Raw genomic sequence first — 23,506 nt, forward strand, 5'->3', positions numbered from 1 at the left:
CCTCCAGGCTAATTTTTGCAGTCTCTCATCATATGAGCCTAAGTGCTGTCAACATGCAGAGTTGGGGGTGGGTGGAGGGGAAATGAGGGCATTCCCCACAAAGAAAGTAGCATTAATATTCTCTCTGTATCAGAGCGATGGTAGGCACCAACATTTTATTCGTTTTTTAAACACTATTTTACCTTTTCACAGTCAGCAGCAATGCAAAGGGGCCACTTGATGCAACCACCGACAAAATCACACGGGGATTGCTGGCCATCAGTGTCACACAAATTAGCTGAAGCTCATATTGCTCTAACCAGGCACCCCTCCTACCTTTGACACACCTGGCCGTGCCCCTGGCAGTCCCCTCTTCCAGAGACTGCACCCAGAGTGGTGAGGCACAGAATCACCTCCGCCAACGCTATGCCACCTCCAGTGGTGTAGAAGGGTGGCTATCAGGGGAAAGGATCATTCCATTTACATTTTACAGCACATTGGATTAATGCATGCCTGCTGGAATGGTCTACTACAAGGCTTCCATGCAGAAGGTCCAGAAAGCCCCTGCTCTGAAGATCTTACCATTTAAATAGACAAGAAAGACAAAGTGTTGGAGGTGAAATAGATTAGCTTATTTGCACAGGGTCACACACAAGCTCAGTGGCTGAGCTGAGAAAATAATCCAGGTTTCCTGACCACAGTCAAATGGCTTATACAGTGGACCATGGTGCTTCCAAAAGCTCTACTGGTTTATTCATCTTACAGAATGACACTAAGCATTTTTTCCTCAGAATAGCAGTTTGCTCCATAAAAAGAAGACATGATAGAGCTTCTCTCTGCTCTAAAGCCGTTTTCATTTCAGCCGATCAGCACATTTTCCTAATATCATAGTGATAGGAATTTGGAACCAACCATTCCATGAAATAACACACGCATTAATTTTCTAACATCTGGCCAGCAGTCTTTCCGTTTCCACACTTTGAGCCTCTGTGGGTTTACAGTGAGTAGGCTGGGCAGGAGAAGACGTGGCCAGGGACAACTTTCTGGCATACTTCCGGAAGAGCGAAGACCGATCCTAAGGCTCACCATTTTTAGAGTATATTGCAAGATCCATTATTCCAAAAAAGCCCCCCACAATAAAAGAAGACAAGGAATTGTGGCAGCAATAAGGAGGAAACAAAACCAGCAGATCATGCTAAAACAAACTCTGCTAGAGACAAATCTATGAAAGTCCTAATTGTACTTGGCTACCAGATGCTAAATTGATTGGTGTCTTAGAAATACACTGGGTTGGTTGGCTGGCAGAAGACAGATTAGATACAGATGGACCCTGAAACTTTATATGCAGCACTAGTTAGTAAATCAAGGATCCTTATATTATAATTGCGCAAGGGATTTCCCATGTTCTCAGTTCTATGTAGGATTCCTTTCTTTTGAATCTGTGTTCCAACAAGTGCACAATGTTTACTATTTTTTTGCAATTGGTTTGAGCATTGGCCTGTTAAACCCAGGGTTGTGAGTTCAATTCCTGAGGGGGGCACTCAGGGATCTGGGGCAAAATCAGTACTTGGTCCTGCTAGTGAAGGCAAGGGGCTGGACTCGATGACCTTTCAGGGTCCATAAAAAGCTTTCTGGCCCTTGGATGGAAGATGATGTACAAGTGCAAACTTTGTGCCCTTTCAGCAATATATTTATAAAGTCCGGAGGGCTTGTCCTGACATGGGAGTCCCTTCCGCCATATTTTGCTTTGCACCCTCATTTCTGCCCCTTTTTTTCCTATAGATTGGAAATTTTTCAATTGTGACTCTCCTGAGTTTACTTTAATTTTTCCCTATTATCAACTTAACAGCTTTCTACAGCGCCTCCAAGCTAGCATAAGAATAAAGTGGGGGGGGGGGGAAGATAACACCCAAAGTCTTGACCAAAGGAAGCAGCACCGTGAGTCAAACTACCACCACTAGCTGCCAAAGATTTCTAACCTCCAGCTAATGCCAATGCCAGAATGAAAAAGTTGCTACTCAGAAGTTCCTGGTGGTCAGCATAACACAGCTGCCAGTGGTCTCTGGAAGAAGGAGCCCTCTTTCAAGCCTGGAGCTGGCAGTCTCTCCCTAAGAAGCCAAGCAAAAGAGAGCAACATCACAACAGCAACACGTGACGTGGGGCTAACTTGTGGTTAACAATCCCTTCCCTTTGGTAGTTTGTTGGCAAAAATTCTGATAAACTATTACCTCCAAAGGCTCCATTGACATTAGCACTTTCCCTGAACTACAGAAACAACGAGTAAGATGCCAAAACTCTTAGTTACCACAGGAAAAGTATGTTTTTTTTCCCATTTGCTGCCTCCAAAACCTGTTGAAACCTTTGCTTGCACTTTAAAACCTAGAAGAAAATTGGTGTGTTCAGTCTTGTTCTGATGTGCTAAGAGTTGCATGCCCAATTATCCATTGTTTAAAGAAAGAAAAGATTCCATTGGATAGAACAGATAATGTGGATTGTGATCGGCCCTCCTCACCTAATAATCAGACTGAGACCAGGAAATGAAGGAAGAGAAATCTCTAGCGGGACTGTTTTTAATACCTGGGACCCCAGTTTCTAACTGGAGACCATGGAAGACTGCCATTAATGCCAGTGGATGTTCTCCTTATGAATTTAACAGTTTAGATTTAACCCTGGGAACTTCATGTTCTCAGAAGAAAATGGCCACGCCTCTCTCATGAAGTAATGATGTTAACTCTTGGATAGCCTTCCATCAGTATCAAGTCATCCAGTCCTCACTTAACATTGGCACAGCCAATGTCAAACCCTTAGCTTGTAAGAAGATCCAAGAAAATGCATGGGATGGCAGGACATGTAAGTTGGGATCTGCAAACACATGCAGTGTTGCCCTAACTCAGTTCCCACTGAAATCAAGGGTGAAAATTGGAGCTCAGCCAACGCTGAGCATTTGTGAAAATCTCATCCATAAACGTTAAGTTGCAGATCCTGGCCCTCTACACCCCGGGTGTTCCCTTTCCTTCCTACCCTAAGAGCAGCAAGGCAGGATCTCTATTTAGCCCACGGGAACGCACGAGGAAGGTGGACAAGTTATCATGACTGGCCATGCGCTATGGTCTGCCAGCTTTGGGGCATTTCCAACTTCCACACATGTTGCAGTCAGCAGCATGCAAATACTGCTCCATTTTAGAACAGTAGCAAAGTGCAACCCACGGCTGGACCCCCAGATCTGCCGTGTGGAACTCTGCACCAGCTAGCAGGATTCCTCAACAGAAGATGCACTGGGTATCATCCTGGGTCCACTGGCCGTGCTGGCCAGGGCAAGATATGACCCCTACGTTAATAGATATCGGAGTTCCGCTGTCACTGGACACACTGCACAACTGAGAAATCCAAAGGGGCTAACCTATTTTCAAGTTGGCCTATTCTCTGTAATAGAGTACTTTGGAATTGGTCCAGCCAGCAGACACCTGGGTGTGATTCCAGCATTTCGCACCCCTAGAGAACCTGAGCCTTGATGAGCTTTATAGGCTAACAGAAATCTTGGAAGAGAAAGGAGGCTTTCCGTGGAAAATGGGTTTTCAGGGCCAGCTGAAGGACATGATGTTCAAGATCATTGCTTTAAAATAATTTCAGCTGCAGTTAATGTTGAGCAAAGAAGAAAAGAAAACCCCAGACAGTTAAAGGATAATTAATTCTGCGTTTGGACTGCAATTTGAAAGGACTATATTATGAAGTGACCCTTTACCAACTTATCTGAACAACTGGATCTTCACGTAAAACACTTCTCCAGATAGAATCCTGGTGTTGTTCTACTTTTATACCATATGTTCGTTCTCATCAAGCGCTGTGAACTGACCTTGAAGCCACACATACCCTAGGAAGGAAGCATGTCACAGTAAAATACTTTCAGGTATCACTAGAGCCTTCACAGTGGGCTAAAGGGAACTTTTTGGTGACCTGGATTAAAGAAGTAGGGCTCAGTTCTCCATTGTGTCTGAGCCCTGCTCTCCTGGAACCCAGGAGAAGGGAGTGGCAGCAGGGAGCCAGTTGTCTTTCTCTGGTCCTGTGCTGCCTGGCTCTGATATAAATTACAGCAGCTGAGCATCTGTTCTGGCTTATCCCAATAAAGGACCTTACACCAATAGATGACAAACTCTGCCTCTCTGCCACACCCCCAGCATCTCCCATCTCCCCTCCAATTCAGCTAGCATTAATTTCTACAGACGCTTGGAGACATATGTGATAGGTAGAGGTCACAGTGACTGGAAACTGTATTTAATATAGTGTTTATTATGGCATAATTTTACTAGAGTATTCTTTAAAAAAAATTATTTCTGGCCAACTTAAGCTTGTGCAGCTCACACAGAATCAAAATAAAAAGCAGGCCAAAGCTGCAATGAGATGTACATTTTGGACATCATATTAGTACAATAACACATTTCACACTGTTGTTTCATAATTTGCCTAATCAAATAAAATCAGCATTACGTTAGCAGAGCCCAACCTCCCCATTCTAACAGGGTAGCACTGAGCCCAGCAGTTTGCTAGTTCAACTTGTTTTCCTTGCACACTTATGTTGGCTAAAGCACATCATTTAACTAGCATCTTACAGTGCTGTCAATAGATCCTATATCTAGGGCTTTGACATTACCTGTGCAGCTGTCCAAAACATCAAATAATGGGGAAGAATGTGGAAAATGTGAATAGGATTGCTGAGCGAGGGAAACCATTACAGAATGCTGCATATTAACACAAGAAAATAAGTAAGGCATCAATGTGTGTTCATGGCATGTGCTTGTTTTTTACCTCATAGATTGAAATCTTGTGAAATGGAAGCTACCCTTTAAAAAGTCTTTTGTTATAAAATTGCAATCAAAATAGCCCCAAATGTCCCCCTTTACCATATATGAAGCCTAAGAACAGAAACAGACTACATCTTACTGCCCTGTTAGCCTGTCACTGGAAAATATGTTGCTTAGTTTGTATTATCTAAAATAAATTACATGCCACTGACTTAATCATGAAAAAATCTTTCATCACAAGGCTCAGTTTTCCAAGTAAAATAAAGAAATAGATGACAGCATATTTCAAGTATGCCCATCTCTCTGCCAGTGCCTTGAAAAAATATACAAAGCATGACCTTATCTATAACTGTTTCTTCCTTCCAGACTTTTATTTGGAGGGTCAGATTTTAAGACTTCATAGAAGTTGCTGGAATTTGTATTTACAGTAAATATTCATTATGATCTCCACAACTCCTAGTTTCTTCTCTTGTGAAGGGAAACTAATTTTCCACATGTAGGTATGTGAAATTCAGTGTATTTCCTTGGTTATCTCCTTTAAATAAGGAAGGGCAGAGGAAGTGTATTGACACCAAAAATAGCAAGTATAATCCCACACATAAATAATCCGTGTAGAGCCAGTTCTGAAAGCAGCCATACTTGTTACTGGAACCTCACCCTAGGAGAGACTATCTTGCTGAATACCATATATAGTGTTTGAGCAACATGATTATCTTACACAGTCCTAAGTGGTCTGCAAAAGAGGAAAAATTCAATCTGTGTGTATCTGATATCTGCACTCAAGAGTCTGATCCAGATTCTGGTACAAAAAAGGAGCAAGTTTGTATGGAAGCCAACAGCTCCATGCTACTGGAAATACCACTTCTGGAGCAACACAAAAAGTTGCTTCTACACAAGCGCTTGGAGAGTAGAATTTAAAACACAAAACAAAGAAAAGTTCCTTCTGTTTCTAGTTTTACTCTAATTTCTTTTTAGCATTTTGGGAACAAATTTTAATGCTGGTGAGACTAACAGCAACAGCTGTTCAAAAACCCTTCAAATTACAGAAAAATTACAAAAAAAGGTAACTTTTTCATGAACAGTTGCTGTAGAGCTAGATGAAAAAAATTGAGTTTCAATTTTTTTCAAGGAATAAGGGACAAATTTCTCACAAAAATTTTCATGAAAAATGTGTCCCTTTTTTCCAACCAGCAATGAGTAGTGCGGGTAGATACTTTGCTATGCGAGCGTCCCCCGTCTAATCTTTCTCTGTTTTCATAAGGTCATCCATCACTGTAGTATCTGAGATCCAGATTCTCCCAATGCACCTTGGTTGTGACCTGTACCATCAGTCTCCAGAGCAGGAACTGCCAATGGTGAAACATTGTGTAGTTGTTCTGTTATATGAACTAGAAGGAGATCTTTGTGTCTAATGCTGGCACAAATACTCATATTGAGTAATACCATATCAAGCTGACTTCTGTGTTAATACTTGTGGATTAAGGAACAATTTAGCAGACATGGACTTTTTATGAGCTTAGAGTGGAACCAACTGGTCATGGTTCTTGACTGCCATATTTTCTTTGACCAGAACACAGAACAATGGTACAAACGATCAATTTTCTTGAAACAAACATCAGATGCCTGATACTCTATAAAGTAGGCTCCGATCCTGGAAACACTCATGTGCTTAACTTTATGCAGATGTAAATTATGAGTAATTCCACTGAAGCCAGTCTAGTTACAGCCATATAAAACTATAAGTGAGATTAGAATGAGTCCCCAGGATTCCATTTATGAAAAAGTTTCTGTGGAAAACGGTGCAGAACATACAAGTGAAAAAGCAAGTCCGAATTAAATAACATCAATACGTTGAAAACATGTAGAATGTAGATCAACTGTTTGCTTTTGCACAGGCTTTGGAGCCATCCATGTTACATGGTAAGAATTATTACAAATTTCCTGCCAAAAAATAAATTGCAGAATATACTGGGCCTCTTGTATTCAAAGCCTCCCATTATATTTAAATAATTATTACAGCAGGAAATTGACAAGTGCATCACAGGACCCACTAGTACCATTAAACAGATGGCACCTACTCAAGACCCAAAAATATATAACAATTTTAATTGAGCCAACACAAAACAGATTTGTGAAATAAAATAGTCCATGCCAGGTCTAATAAGGCTCTGACTAGAAATTATGACAATGTCATTCTACAACAGCATGAGAGATATTTAGAAGACATTCATTAGCAAATATAACATTTACTTCACTACTTGTTTAGTGTAATTTCTTTACATTCTTGATACATACGTTTCTACCTGATTTAATTTTTCTCTGGTTGATATCATTATTCTCGCTTTGTTTTGACATTTGATGTCATTTTGATCATAGCATTTTCAAATTCAGCTCTTTGATTCTCTTTGCTGAAGTCAAATAGCAAAAATTCCCATTTACTTTAAAGGGAGCAGAATGGGACCCACCAGTTGGGACAAAGCATATGAGTGGGTTTCACAGAAATTCATTTCACTATTTGCTCCTGTTCAAATAGCACAGGGCAGGGTTAAGATGTACGGCATAAGAGGAACATACACTCTGCTGCTGCAAATCCCCAACAAGTAGAGATATTTAGGGTGGGAATTTCAAAAGTGCTGAGTGTTGGCCAAACTCTGCTCCCATTGAAGACAAGGCTCTTAGGTCCTGATCTTGTAGTCTTCATCCTGGTGAAATGCCCACTGGTGGTGCCATTGAGATCAATGGGCGCTTTTTGCAGGCGAAGTTTGTATTTGAGTTAGTAAAAAAAATCTTGAGGGATGTTCATAAATAAAATATGGCTCTAATAAAAGGCATATCATACTTTTTGGCCACCACCTGATAAAACATTTTGCTTTCATGTTACATTAGATTCTTTGTTGCAGGGACCTTGGGCTTTTCTTCTCTTAGCGCCAGACTATATATGCATTTGGGGCAGGAAAAATCTATGGGAATGTAGAAATATTTGTATATTTAAAGGCCCTAATCTGGCCTTCATTACACCAATGTAAATTCAGAATCACTCCCTTTTAGGTAGTAGAGTTATTCTGAATTTACACCACAGTAAATCTTGCCCCTTGTCTTTATACATGTCTATAAAGTGACACTGCTAAACTGTCTCTATATTTTTGGCTTTCCATATTGCATGTAATAAATAACTGTAACAAGTGAAAGATGTTCTTTTTATTAGAGATGGGTCCTATCCAAAATTTTAAATCTAAAACCCCTATCAAGTTAGGGATGTTCAAAATCCAGATTTGAATTGTGTGGCTTGAACCATTCTCTACTTTTCATAATTATTACCTCAAGGTCAGATTATATGAGGTTTAAGGGCAAGGGGTTTGACTTTTAAAATCAATAGCAGCCTGCAATGGATTGTATCTTCCCTTTTCAGAGCTTTTCATATTGAGAACTGATTTACAGCAGAGCCTCGCAAAGTCTAGCTTGGCTAACCTCCAAAACTGATCAGTCTCATCAAAAAACCTGAAGGATTTAATAGCTGGGTGCTTTAGTGTGGTCTTGTATTAGTAAATCTTAATTACTGCTGCAAACTGAGGCCCCAATTCATGAGACAAATTAAGCATGTGCTTAACCCTATTGAGGACAGCACTCAGGCATATGTTAAGCACAGTTCAGATATTCTTCAGTCCCATTGACTTCAATGGGACTTAAAATATGCTTAAATGCTACCCTGAATAGGGTTGTACTCCTAAACTGAGGGCTGAACTCTAGTACTTCTTATTCTATGAAGTTACCATAAACCAGGGGTTCTCAAACTGGGGGTTGGGACCCCTCGGGGGTCATGCGGCTATTACATGGGGTGGGGTCGTGAGCTGTCAGCCTCCACCCCAAACCCAGCTTTGCCTCCAGCATTTATAATGGTGTTAAATATATAAACAAGTGTTTTTAATTTATATGGCGGGAGGGGTTGCACTCTGAGGCTTGCTATGTGAAAGGGGTCACCAGTACAAAAGTTTGAGAACCACTGCCATAAACAATTTGAAGTGAATTACATGTGCCAAAATAAAAGCTGAAAGTATTTTTTTGTGATGTTTGAGTTTTAGATGGTGCTCTGACCTCTCTTATCTTTTGTTATGTTCAATGGGACTTATAGATGCTCTGTACCTCAGGGCACAATCCAGCTGGATACTGATGTCCCAGTTCAGCGAAGCACTCAAGCACGTGTTTTAAAGTTGTGTGGAAGTTGCAATGGAAATTGAGAGCATTCGGCACTGCACAAGAGACATTGAGTACCTCTCAAAATCGGGCCCTATATCACTAAATTGTAATATTTCACAGCGTTAGCGCCAGGTTCTACTGCATTATAAAATTCCAAGAGAAAAATATAAAGCCAGGTGGTGGTTTTTAGCATCAGTGCTTTCCAATGGGCTAGAAAAATAAAACAATTATTTGGAAGACAAGAGTAGTATTATCATTGTCATTTTAATAATGAGAGACCCTTCAAAGCAATGGTAGAAAACATATTGTGCCTTTCCACCTGTAAAAAATATAATCAGTATTGTCCATTAAGTCTATATTTCTCTGACGTCAAAGCAGCAATGAAGTACAGGCCACAACGGAATGTGCATTTCTCCAGCTGCTGGAAAATTATACTATGGCTGAAATGACTGCAAGCTCTCCTTTAAGAACTGCATTTCCTCTAGAAGCACATGAAGGAGGCAGTAGAGGGCAAAACACAACCTACTTAGTGGCTTTCACTTTTAAAAAAAATATATTAATATGATTTTAATTACAAAGATGTGTTAAAAAGTGAAAACAGCACACAGTACAATTTTGTAGTTCCACTGATTATTAATACAGGTGAGCAATGGTAGTCTATCAAAATTACAGGAAGGATATGTAAACCTGACTCAGAACAGTTGTTCAGGAAGTCTTAATTCTTCCATAATTTCATTTTGAAAAATTATTTCATATTTTGTTTAAAAAATTGAAGATTGTGCTTACAATATAACCTCTTTTTTAAACAAATACAACAGCATTAAGTAAACTAATATCATCAAGAAAATATATTATTGTGGTGCTGAATTAAGGATGATTAGAAGAAAAGAAATAAGTTACAATTGTTCACAAGAGTATAAAAGATTATCATGGACTTACTACCAGTCAGCCTTGGTTTTCACACAATATTTGTGACCAAGAATGCACTTGAGTTGTGGCATTGCAAAAAATTCCCTTACCTTTTACTTTACAAAGATCAGCCTGAACGCTCTCTTTCTTTAAGCCTCATGGATTAATATTTGATAAAAGGCATAGTTCTTGTTAAATAAAAAACGGACTGAAATGGAATGCTTACAAAATTCCGTTTCATCATATCTCCGATTATTTCTGGCCAATTACATCCACATATTATCAAAACCTTTACAATAAAAGCAAACGTACCATGTTTAGGATGCCTTATTTGTTTAAAATATGTTTCTTTCTATGATATAGATGCCATAATTGTTTATTCTTCTTGGTGATTAAAAAAAAAGCCCCTACAGGACAGGCTGGTAGCATTTCTACGTGTTCTGTACATTATTCCCTTTAAAAGATATTTCTCTGATGCACCCTTCTTCTTGGTGTCATTCTCATGTGTGATACAGTAATGCTTCCTACCTTTCTCAGGATTTGGAGCATCAGTGAATTTTGATCCTTTTTCAAATTAAACAAACTGACTACAGAGTGCAGTATATGAATCTTCTAAACCTAGTTCTGTTTAAATAGCTTGCACTTTAGAATGTGAAGTAGCTTCCTACAGAGGAATAGGATTTGTGGACATATTAGATTATTATGGAATCCAACATAAAGACACTGACCCCAGATTTCCATTTTCCTAACATTTGAATTGTTTCTTGAGCTGTTACACCACATCTGATTGTCTATCTGAAACCTATTTTAATTTAACCGGTAGCATCTGTGTAAAAAAACATTTCATTTTATTTCCTGTCCCCTGGAACTGGTCATTCCACTCCATAATTAATTTGCATTGTTATACATCCACAGTATGTTGTAAACACAGTCTTTGTGATGAAAATGGAGCTCATTTACAAAGCTGGTATTGATGCAGAACTAGTAATTAGATTTATAATGAAGCAAAATGGATGTTAAAGGTCTGTGCTGCATGAGGCTATAGGTAAGCGAAGTAACATACAATCTCAATATGAATTATTAATACCATCTCAAGTATTTTTTAAATTGTAATACAACTGGAAACAGATTTTTAAAACCTATTATTCTTTTGTTTAAAATCTTTGTTTTATACTGATTTTTATGTTTTGCAACATATGATAACTGAGTATTATACAAAAATGCGTAACTACATGTTTTTAGTATACTCTCTGTCCTCCTTCAAGACCAAAATATTGTCCCAAAAGCTGATTACAGTATCCAAACCATAATGTATAATACACAAAAGCCTGGATTCATTTTAGAGCTTGCACTGGAATGGTATTCCTATGGTCTATTTTCCTACATATGTAAGAATATAACCAACTGAGCCCTTTATAACTAGCTGCTTATTTTACATAATATGGAAACTGTAGCCTGTGTTCATGGATAATAGTGTGTTTTCTTCATGGGGAAAATGTATTTATTTACACTCCCTCTTCTATAATTTGATGAGAACTCTCACAGGAGTGGGTGACCTAAAATAATTTCACATGTAAATGGTTACATCTCCTAATGCCTCTAGATGTGCTGTCATCTATATTTTCCTCTTTCATGCTTTAGAAATATGATATTAAAGTAATAGTGTGCATCTTCCCACACAACTTTTTTCATTATTTTTTTTAAAGATCTACTTCTAGCTGTACAGTTCTCCGGACTCCATTTTAATTTGATTATTTTCCCAAAGTACTAGTTCCTCTGTTGTGCAGTCTAAAATAAATATTAAGACTTTGGTAACAGAACATGGTGTATTTCATAAAGTGAAATTTGTATTAAGCCACAAATTGCATTAAATCAATTATTTTAGTTTTATTCAAATTCTTTTGATTGAAGTTAGTGTGTATACATTTGCCTATCATGTCAAGTAAATCTCACTTTGTGTCATTTTACATCAATGGGTTTTAAACTTGTGCTATCAATTTCTTCCCCCAAAATGTATTAATGACAGATATTCCATCTTATAGAATAATGAAGGTCTTAAGATTTGCTCTTCAAATGAGTCAAAAGTGTAACATATCATAATATAACAGCATTTAGAAGGGGAAACCAGTGCTGATATCTGAAAAAAAATTCTGCTCAGCATCAACTGCTCTATGAAAAATTCAAAATTTCAGTGTTTTTTAAAAATAATCCTGGATAGACAACCATAGAGAACAAGACATTATCATGGAATTTACATTTATATGGATATGTTAGAAAAAATGTTTTATACACAGAAGATATGTTAGACAAGAAATCTTCTTAAATTATTTGTTTTAGTTTGAAATACAGACTATTTCATCCAGAAAAACTGGCTTTTTATGGTCACTGTTGTTGGTAAATAAAGACCATTTTCCATGTACCTCAAAATAGATGTGGGATTTCATTAAAAATGGAAAACAAGGGTTTATTTTAACTTTCTGCCTGATTGGCCCAAGAACTTCTGGAATGTTGAGGCAGAACAGGCAGAGGTGCGTGTGGGACTGCACCTGTGTTTTGGCAAACCTATTGAGTTTGATTATCATCTTGAATTAAGGGATAAAAGTGCATCGATTTAACCAATGGCTTGAAATCAAGTGAAGATTTGCTTGTGGTTGGTCTATGTGAAAAACAAATCACTCTTTTGTACATAAACACAGCAAGTCATTACTCCTCCCCTTCAAAAGAAAAAAAAAAAAGTCCACTGTGGAACTGGTATCAGAGCTAGAATTCTGTGAATGCTACAGTCGACAGAAAGCTCTTTTGGCATGTTATTGTTCTATTTATATGACTAATGCTACCTATCATACATATGGGAGCATCTGACAAATTTGAAATAGTTGTGGGATAGACAGTAGCCATTTGAGTTAGCCTGTGACATGCCTTTTTGGGAACACATGTGATGCCACAGGAAGGTGGGTCTATCGTTTTAAGCTGGTAGCTAGGGAGACTTTAGAGCCAGCAAAATAATGCTTTAACTGCAGAGGGAGTAAAAAAAGAAGGGATCACAGAAACTTATCTAAGAATTTTATTTATAATCTTTGTGCACACATGGCTGATGCTGATAATGCTACCAGTGACATAAATAAACTCAAGCAAAAGATGTAAGCAAGTGGATACATGTAAAGGCTTCTTTGGGCAGTGCCGCAAATTTGGACATCGACCAAGAGAATTATTTTGTCCCTTGCGATTTCGATGAAGAGCACAAAGGGGATAATTAGACCAGGACGCTTCGCATCGCTCTTTCCATCTTGCGCACATGCATGCCCACCAAATGTGAAATGTTCGCCTTTTCCCCTCAAATGTGATGGTTGTTGAACTTATTTTTAGTGTCATTTGATAAGCCTCCCTGCTCGCAGAGAGACATCCCACTGACCCAGCCACTGGTCATTGTCTATACCAGTTCACATCAAAGCAGGCGCGCTTTGTCAGGTTTCGACTCGAATATCCATTTTGCATCTGAAGTACAGTATCGAAAGTGACTGGATCATTTGAGCCTTTTTCTTCAGCTGCTGCCTCCTTCCTCCCCCACAGTGTTTCCGCTCACGCTAACATAATTTGGCATTGGCGACGTGACACGACGCTGGTTTTTCTAAAAAATTACAATACATACATTGTCAATGTTTTGTGATGGCCAGCGCTCCTGTAAATTTAATTTGTAAATTGATGAAAGGAGGTCTTTTTCCACTGCTGAATCGTAGCCAATGCACAGAGCCCCCTCGAAAACCGAGTAATGCGCATACAGTAATAGGTCATTCAATGTCAAAAGGCATAAAAAAGATGAGCAAAATCTTCACAGGCTGCTGCTTGCTGTTGCTTTTAATTATATTAATTAAACTTTGAAATTCTCATGCAAAGAGAGTTGCTGGCTTGTGACGCTGAAGAGCCCTTGGAGATTTGGGGGGGGGGAACCCCCTGAGATACCAGCGTTGTGGCCACAAATTTTTTTTAATTTAAAAAAAAAATATATACATAAGCCTAGAACTGCTAGGCATGTTTATAGATGATGATGTTTTATGCGCTACTGAACTCTGAATGTAGGAAAGGGGAAAAACCACCAGCCTAAGTGTCAAGGTCTTGACGCATCAGTCCCTCAAACTCTGCTCAAGATCTCTGGTTACAGGCTGTCTTCCTGTAGAATAACGCTCTATTAATTTTCTTCCTGTCCTGGGTGCATAATGAAAGAAAGGTGTCTTCAAAAACGAAAGGGCAAAGTCTTGCTGGCTACCAATACCTTGAGGCACCCTGTCTACATTTTGTCATGCGTGTGCACTTTTCAGTGCTAGAATGACAAGATTTCCAGTCAGAAGGTTCCCGTAAGGCACAATGCGATGGGGGACTCAGAAGGATTTTGTGATCTGACATAGCTGTAAGGCACTGAACTTTTGCATTTGCTTAGCCTAGTGGGAATTTTTACCCTCCGCCTCTGGCTAATAGTCCCTATTTAAATAACAAGTGCCATCTTTGCATCTGAGAGACTTTGCATCTCTACTAAAAGCACACTGCGTCCTGAGAATTTGCAGTCCTTTTAAAATCAAAACAAAGCAAAATGATCTTTGGTCGGTTTTTTTTCCTCCGCCCGCACATGCGTACTGGATTTTCTATCAAAGCCTAAGCATGCAGGTCAATGCTTCTCTTTTTGTCACTGTTGCAAATCATGGAGTACGGTTGTAATGTAGTAGAACACAAGAGCTTGGTGCAATAACACTGGCTTGGGGAAGAGTGGAACGGAAAACTCTTCTGAGCTAAGAGGCTCAAGCTGATCGAAGAAATTCGGGAACGTGCTCAGTTGTCTTTGGTTGCTAAAAGAATGGCAGCGTGGAAGTTTTTCATCCTCGTATCCTCTTAGCCTCCTTTACTGAGTCTGAACGCGGCTAAAGTTAACACATCGGCCCTGAAGGAAAAAACAAAGAGACAATAATTTTAATTGGTGAGTGAAGTAATAAATACAAAGTAAGGATCCTTGAATACCAGTGCTAACGTGTCACATACGAACAATTACTTAAATGTGTAAGCTTTTGGAAATAACATGCATAAACAAATATGTTAAAACTTAAGATGGAAATCATCCAGAGCACGCCATCACATTTGGTGTACAGATTTATTATATACTTTCCTTATTAAGAGCAATGAGAAGATAAGTGCCATGTTTTGGATTCTCCAGAGGTCATTGTTAAGGAAGATTTAACAAGTCTTCAAGTTCTGAATAATTGCTAGACACAAAAACCAACTCAACGTTGTTGTTCTGTTTTAAACACAATAAAATTAGATGATGTTCAAAGTTGGAGATTTTCCCTGTAACGGACAACATATTTCCCATTAAACTTGCTCCAAATAAACATGACTGCCAGTAAAGCATTGATGTTGTGTGGCTGATGCAGGTCCGGTAATTTTATTAAAAATAACCAGAGTCGCACATCTACACACAGACTTTTGTATCAAACTGAAACTGTTCCCCATACTGTCCAGTTTATCTGGATCTGAGAATATCATACTTAGACACAATGGCCAAAATCATTCTTGGTGTAGCTCTACTGACTTTAGGGGGGGGTTAAATTAGGGATGAATTTGGTCCAAAAGTCATTCATCCTGTTGGGAGGTGAGCACTGAGAAGAGACTAGTTATTTCCACAAGCTTGAAATAGAAAACAATTTTTACTTAAGGCCCTGGCCAGAGAGCATATTGTTGGCCACTCGTCAGCTGTGTTGTATTCTTCCCAGAAGGAGCTCCCTTTAAAGATGTCTCACTTGCAAAGAAGCAACACCTTCCTTTTCCAGGATGGAAAAGTGAAAGTTATACTGAAGCTTAGTTCAGAATTCTGTTATGGACAGTCCTAGTATTCTCCCAAAATGGATACAGTGTCATTAACATCTGCTAGTTAGGGTATGCCCATATTACAGCCTATTTCGGCATAACGTATATGTCACTCAGGGGGGTGAATAAACCACCCCCCGAGTGAGGTAAGTTACGCCAATGTAAGCGCTCGTGTGCACAGTGCTATGTCAGCCGTCAACATAACTTCTGCTGTTCCCGTTGGAATAGAGTGTCTTCACCAGATGCGCTGCAGGGACGTAGCTGCGATGGTACAGCTGCAGCACTGTATGTGTAGACATAGCTTAAGTCACAGCATTGGTTGAATATTTCATCTCAAGGTCCTCCACTAGTGAAAAGATCTCACCCTCCCCCGCCCGATACTATTGGGTGCGGCTGTGCAATATAAAATCATGGTCTGGTTCCTCAATCATAGAATCATAGAAGATTAGGGTTGGAAGAGACCTCAAGAGGTCATCTAGTCCAACCCCCTGATAAAAGCAGGACCAACCCCAACTAAATCATCCCAGCCAGGGCTTTGTCAAGCCTGACCTTAAAAACCTCTAAGGAAGGAGATTCCACCACCTCCCTAGGTAACCCATTCCAGTGCTTTGCCACCCTCCTAGTGAAAAAGTTTTTCCTAATATCCAACCTAAACCTCCCCCACTGCAACTTGAGACCATTGCTTCTTGTTCTGTCATCTGCCACCACTGAGAACAGTCTAGATACATCCTCTTTAGAACCTCCTTTCAGGTAGTTGAAAGCAGCTATCAAATCCCCCCTCATTCTTCTTTTCTGCAGACTAAATAATCCCAATTCCCTCAGCCTCTCCTCATAAGTCATGTGCTCCAGCCCCCTAATCATTTTTGTTGCCCTAATCAGAAGTCAACGCAGTATGTGGCTTTCCGGCAGGCACCAGTACTTATGAGTTTGCCATAGAGCGTCTCCTTTGCCATAAAGCACCCAGATTGGATACCCCTTTTCATTTTAGAGTGCTGAGCAAACTCCCCCCATCTCTCTTACAGATTAACTACAACTTTATTTTTATAATGATCTTGTATAAAAGGATATTTGCACACTCAGAGGGAGATTTTCAAAAGTGTCAAAGTAATTAGGAGCACAAGTTTCACTGAGTTTCATTGACTTGTGCTCCTAAATCCCTTAGGCCTTTCAAAAACTATTTTAGTTAATAGATGCTTTTAAGCTTTTTGGGGGGAGGGGGGGGGGAAGAAATCAGGGACCTTGTCTTCTTAACGGTCTTTGTCACTCAGCACATTTTAGAGCTCTCTAAATTCCTACAATGCATCATTTATTATTAGGAATTGTACTTGAATTCATTTAAAACAGACATTTAAAAGTAAATCATAGGTAAAATGAGCTAGTTTTTGAGTAAACAGATATACCAGTGTTTTCCCTTTTTTTTTTAATGATTTGTTGGCACTATTACGGTTTCATTTTTTTTTTTTTTTTTTTAACAGTATGCACTGGGTCCTCAGGAAAATCAGGCCAAAGGTCCATGTTTAATTCATTTATTTAATAACTTTTTTGATTAAAATACTTCTAACAATAAGGGTACCTGGGTACTACGTACAGTAACTTACCGCTAGTATTATTTGGCACCATTCAAGCAAGCATAAACAGATGTCAGACTTTGAGTGGTATGTGAGGAGGCAGTGTTCTCCAGATCAACTGGAAGAATAAATATACAGTGCAGCATAGACCAAGGGAATCTTTTTTTCATAATGCTTTTCTAATGAGTCTATGTCCTATTTTTCTTGTGATAAATATAACAAAGTGAATGCAAGGTTGGATTAACTGCGGTGTTTCCTTGCTGCTACAATGTTGATTATAAATGCAGAGAAGATGGAGAGAAGATAAAGTGTGCGAGCGTTAAAATATTCCATTGAAGGTAGCAGATAAAAGGCACCATACATTTTCACATCTTGTGCCACAATTTAAAAAAAATTAAATATAACAAAATGAGTGCTGTAGTAAAAGGGCAAAGCATTTCTTGAGCATAAAGCTCAAAAGCTCTATGCAAATTCCCATAATAAAGCTACCCCTAAAGAAACAATAAAAGCAAGGAAATTCACACCCAAAGTGCAATATGGTATGTGAAAAATAGACACCATAAAACATTTGCAGAAATTAATTCTTAGGCAAGCCCCAGTGTACCTTAGGTGAAGAGAAGCATGTTGGAATTTACCCTTCACCTCAAAATTCTTGCTTTTGATTGTTTTGTGTCACAGCCTATAGTTCTTTAGATATATTTACTGGTGCATGAATTTATATGAATTTTGGATAAATACTTAGATTATTTTCCCTTTAGCGTGCAGATTTGAATGTAGTCAGGAAGGGACAATTCTGGGTCAGTCTTTAAAATGTGTTTTAGTGCACCAACATTTTACTTAAGGACTAAAATGACTACCAGTAAAATATGCTACTCTAGGTCTTCTTGCACAGAGTCAATGAGACATTGTAAAAAGAACAGGAGTACTTGTGGCACCTTAGAGACTCCTGTTCTTTTTGCGGATACAGACTAACACGGCTGCTACTCTGAAATGAGACCTTGTGAACACTAAAAAAAAAAAACTGGCATTCATGAGCTTTAACACTTCTAAATACAAAATAACTCCTTAGTTCTAGGGAAAGACACACTATCTAGCTATACAAGAGACTTCAAAATGTGGACCACGTTCAGCAAATCTGGTAAACTACATCCTCCTGCACCAGCCAAAATCATAGGATACTATGAGGTGTAATTTTGACAGAGGGCAACTTGTGTTTCCATCTCTGTTCTCACTGGTATCCCAGCAGAAAAGTGGCTGCTGAGACTTCTGATCCCCCACCCCACCTATCCCCAGATATGTGGAGTTGTGGCAGCTTTGCAACCTGATCTACTGTTGGCCACCCACTGCCACTTTTTATATCATACTAGAGGTGTGCTTGGTTTCTTATTTGATTAAAAAATACTTCAGATTATTATGAAAGCAAAACAGTGTTGAAACAGAGCTAATTTTGTAATTAAAAAAACATGGCAATGTCTTAAATTCTTACTGTGGGCTAGACAGCAAGAACAAAATAACTGGTGTGATTTGGTCAAATAATTTTATATGGACAAATTTCTTGTAAATAGGTGTTTATAATGGGAACAATGTTCCAACTACAAACACGGCAATTACAACGTTCACTAACGCAGTACAAAGGATACTGCCATAACAATGGCTACGATAAACTTTTTTCTCCTAGAACACTACAAACATTTTATTTTATCATTATAATTAAGGTCACATTACTTTTAATTGGGGTTTATTTTCATGACCTTTTAAGGCAAAACACTGGTTTCATCAAAGCTTTTTTAATTTTACTGAAATTAAGAAAAAAAAGTAAGCATTTGTTTAGTTTTTAACAACACAATCTATGCAAACTTCTTGCCAACTGCCTTTAAAAAATGGCTAAAATATTGTTTGAAAAGCCCATTGCTAAGATTTATAAAAAAAATATATTACTTTTTAATTTATCTCAGACTTCCAGGATTAGAAAACAGGGAATTTTGGATCCATATGGTTCAACCAGAACATTTTCCCCAAAGTTATTTTCAAAACTAACAAAATCTATCAAAGGAAATAAGATGGGCTTAAGTAACTATTTGTTTACAGTGTCACAGACTTACAGTGAAAGAATGGCTGTAGAGAGAGAAAGTGTCCTAAGAAGACAGAGAGTCACATATTCTCCTCTGTCACATAGCGCAGAAGGAAGCAGTATGTAACAACTAGAATGAGATCAGACTTGAAATCCCTGCATTGTTTCTGGCCCACAGGAACTTTGCAGACTGCAGGAAAGGACATGGGGTCTAGGTGCAGGAAAGGGCTTCCAAGCTCTTCTTAAGAGTACTGAGATCCCCCTTAGCTTCTCAGGCTCAAGTCTCCACCTTGAAGCATCTTGGAGGCTACGGAGTACTGAATGCAACTCCCTCCAGAGCCAACCAACCCAGCTCCTGAGTTAGCCAAAAGTGCTCCCTTTAGAAAGTGCTCAAGTACTCCCCTTCTTATGGGGCTGAGAACTCTGGCCAATATTTTCTCATGAGGGTATTGAAAGTTATGGATTTTAGTGCCTAACTTTTGAAAAGTTTGGTCTCTGCCTATACAGCCAAGCTATCCCTGGAGTTAACGCACGAGCTGATTCTCAGTCTTTATCTATGAACCCACATCTGGTAGTACCTTAGACTATCGCCATGCCACCATGCTAGCGGGTGTATTTTATGTATCGTCAGGTACTTGCACCTGGAGTTGTAACTTCCATTATTTATTTGCCTGCATGTTTATTCTTCTTTTCGTATCGAAAAAGTGGCGGATGACAGATCTCAAATGCAAAAAAATATATAATAAGCAATCTTTGGAGAACAGTCTGATGCTCACATAAGACAGCTGAAATCAGGATGTTGAAAACACAGTGAAAGTGCTAATTACTTTGAAGGTCAGGAATGTTGTACTGCCATTAATGTAACTACAAGTACTCCATGCCAACATTGTACAGAACAAGTTTCATGTTTAGGTAATAGAATGTGACAAGGAGTGCATCTTTATAATGCCCACACACTAAGGGCACATTAAAAGGTACTATATGAAGCCAATGTAAATGGCATGTTGTAATTAAACAGTTTAACGTGTAGTGTTATACTGTACATACGTTATAGATTACTGCTATTTGTCGATAAAAGAGGAATGCTAGCAAAGCTTTTTCTTGATCTTGTTTGCAAGTTTAATACATTTACATAATTGTTTCCACTGAATGCTGCCTTATATCTAATACAGATGAGGAGGAGAGAGAAGCAAATTCTTAAAAGTAACTGCAACATGACTTTCCCCACTATTTAGATATGTTAAAATTGCCACAGAAATGCCCCAAACATCTGTGGAACAGTCTTAGCTTCCAAAGATGTTTAAAAAATTGATACTAATCCTGGGCTGCAATCCTGCAGTTTGCTGCACCCACACAGAGCCCTTCTGACATCAGTGGTGTTCCGTGCACAGTGAATAGCAGGGATTGGGGCTATATTTTATTCCTCTCCTTTACACGTCAGCCCTCCTCATCAGACAGGGAAGATGGACAATGGCATTGTCCCCTGATAAGAATGCAGAACTATCAGTTGAGGGATTAGGCCACCAAGGGTCACCTGATCGGTGTGCCTGCAATCAAGGCCACACCCGAAAGGCTAGTTTTCTGAAAACAATTTTCCCTTCTTTCTTTTTTCCACTTGGCTAGCAAACAACTTCTCCCCCTTTATTCTGCTACCAGGATATCCAGGCCCACGGCTAGCACTTCGTTATGTTAACAGGTACCACAATAAACTTCTATTACTTTTTTCCTATTTAGGCAAGTTGAAATTACTTGGCTGAAACGTATTTTTGATTTTTACAGGAAAATATAAGCCATTTTGACTTTATAATTTTAAATCACAAAAGGAAAACATACAAAAAAAGAGGCTCAATCATTTAGATAATTCTTATAGTTGCAAGGGAAGCAAGGAGTTAAAAGGAAATGACCTAAGAGTAAATAGATCACTCATGTAAACACACTCAATTAAAAGCTAGATTTTGAATACATGTATTACCGTGTGCTTTTTTTAAGGGTGTTGGAATCCTTCAAACCCATACTCAAGCAAGCACTTTAACTTGCAGGTTTGCAGTACTCAGTGTATAGTTTACAAATCTTGCCCTGCCTTCACCAGCATGGAGGTTCCGCTGGGAGTGGGACTAGTTCTGTTCCACTGTACTAGGATTGGTGGGATTTGGGGAGCATGGCAAGGTGCCCGGTTCTGTAGTGGCTTCCTCAGAAGCTGAGCAAGGAGCTTTGGGGTGGATGAAGGGATCTGCCCTATTATTTATTATGGCCTTGTATCCTTCAGTTTTAGTTGTCCTTCACCCTTCTGAGGTTCTAGGGCCAGGCAGACTGTAGTAACTTCCAGGATGTAGTAGCCAGATTTAAAAAGGGGTCTTATTAATGACTTAGGGTAACCCATCAGCTAGAAAAATGTCATTGCTACCATATGATAGGTATATATATCATGCAATATTTAAACATTATCAGGTATCCAATCTGAAAAAAAAAATCATAAAAAAGGAAACATAACTCGAAGAAACATACTCTAATCTTGACCAAAAATGGCAGAAAGCTTCTAAATACAATTGCTAATGCCACTATGTACTCAGAATAGTATTGTTTTGGGACGTTTGGGAAATATTTAGCCCCAGGTGATATATTTTATGCATTTTCCCATACTTTTTTGCCTTCAGTTAAAGCAAAGTTCTGTAGTAACATGACTGTATGAGTGTGTTTGTACCATGTAATACATCAAAATATTTGTCATTTGTAGAATGGACTGACTTGAGAAATGTTTTTCTGTCTATTTCATATTTTATGAATATTGGCTACTGTTCAATGATCCCTGCACCGGCAACTGATGTTTAATATATTGTACACCGGGGTAGGCAACCTACGGCACGCCTGCCAAAGGCGGCACGCGAGCTGATTTTCAGTGGCACTCACACTGCCCGGGTCCTGGCCACCGGTCTGGGGGGCTCTGCATTTTAATTTAATTTTAAATGAAGCTTTTAAAACATTTTAAAAACCTTATTTACTTTATATACAACAATAGTTTAGTGATATATTATAGACTTATAGAAAGAGACCTTCTAAAAACATTAAAATGTATTACTGGCACACGAAACCTTAAATTAGAATGAATAAATGAAGACGCGGCACCCCACTTCTGAAAGATTGCCGACCCCTGGTGTACACCATGATGAAATGTTTTCAGGATACATTCCACTCTCTGGGCCAGTACTGGACCTATGTCGTGCATGATGAAATAATTTACTGAAAAGCCCAGTTGATTCAATACAAATTTGACAATGACCACCCTGAGCTGGGAGGCATGCATTGTGTAATGAATTTCATGGATATATAGGCAGCGTGATGCAGGAAAATGGGTTTGAAGACATCCTTGTAGAAGGCAATATCTATGGCATTTCATTCATCAGCCATGCTCTAAAAGGGAAAGCATATAAGCATGGCATTAGAACCCACAAGCTTAGGAATGAGGCAATGACTCGCTTGAAATAGATGGCGATTTCATAAACAATGATGTGCTCCCAATAGATGAATAGAGATGCAGCTTGCAGAAAGCTTGAACATACACTGAAGTATTTGAAGATGTGCACACAGAGAAAACAGAGTGGAAGCACAGAATGCTCGGGCAGACTTCATGACAGCACCCAATCACTCCACCAGCCCATGGACACTTGTGTTACCTAAGGAAAGAATTGTTCAGATACATTTCTGTTCTGGGAAAACTACGTAATGGATTTCTTCCACCCAACTACTGATGGATTATGTAGCAGTAAAGAGGGACAATTACAAGTCCATGGAGCTTGAGATATTTTGCAGAGATGATTCCATTTGACTTCCCGTGTGGCCACGTGAATTATGCTAGATGGGGTTGTATAAACATAGCAAAAGCCAGACTTCCAGAGGAGCAGAAGCCAGATATCTATTATGCCCTCATTGATAGGGAGCAGTGTACTGGACTGCCAGACCCTTCCATGGTGTACGGTATGACATGACCATCAAGCAGTCTCTCAACAAGGACTGTGGGAAGCACCATCATCTTTGCATAAAAGATAAAGCTCTGATCAAGTATCTGCCTGCACATTTTAAGGCAGCTGTAACAGCTAACAAAACAAATGTGTGGAATGCAGCATTCAGCAACAGATCTC

The 23,506-nt window shown here is 39.0% G+C and overlaps 1 protein-coding gene across 2 annotated transcripts in view; it reads right to left on the reverse strand.

The window, feature by feature from the left end:
- Window positions 1–12,929: 12,929 nt before the first annotated feature.
- Window positions 12,930–23,506, reverse strand: part of ANTXR2 (ANTXR cell adhesion molecule 2) — a 180,692-nt gene continuing 170,115 nt past the window's right edge. For both annotated transcript variants that reach the window (XM_005292099.5, XM_005292098.5), the window contains one exon: window positions 12,930–14,811. In XM_005292099.5, coding sequence (XP_005292156.2) covers window positions 14,773–14,811 — 39 coding nt within the window. In that variant the 3' untranslated portion in view covers window positions 12,930–14,772. The remainder of the gene's footprint in view (window positions 14,812–23,506) is intronic.

This window comes from Chrysemys picta, chromosome 5 (assembly GCF_011386835.1).
Source record: "Chrysemys picta bellii isolate R12L10 chromosome 5, ASM1138683v2, whole genome shotgun sequence".
Classification (NCBI taxonomy): Eukaryota; Metazoa; Chordata; order Testudines; family Emydidae; genus Chrysemys; species Chrysemys picta.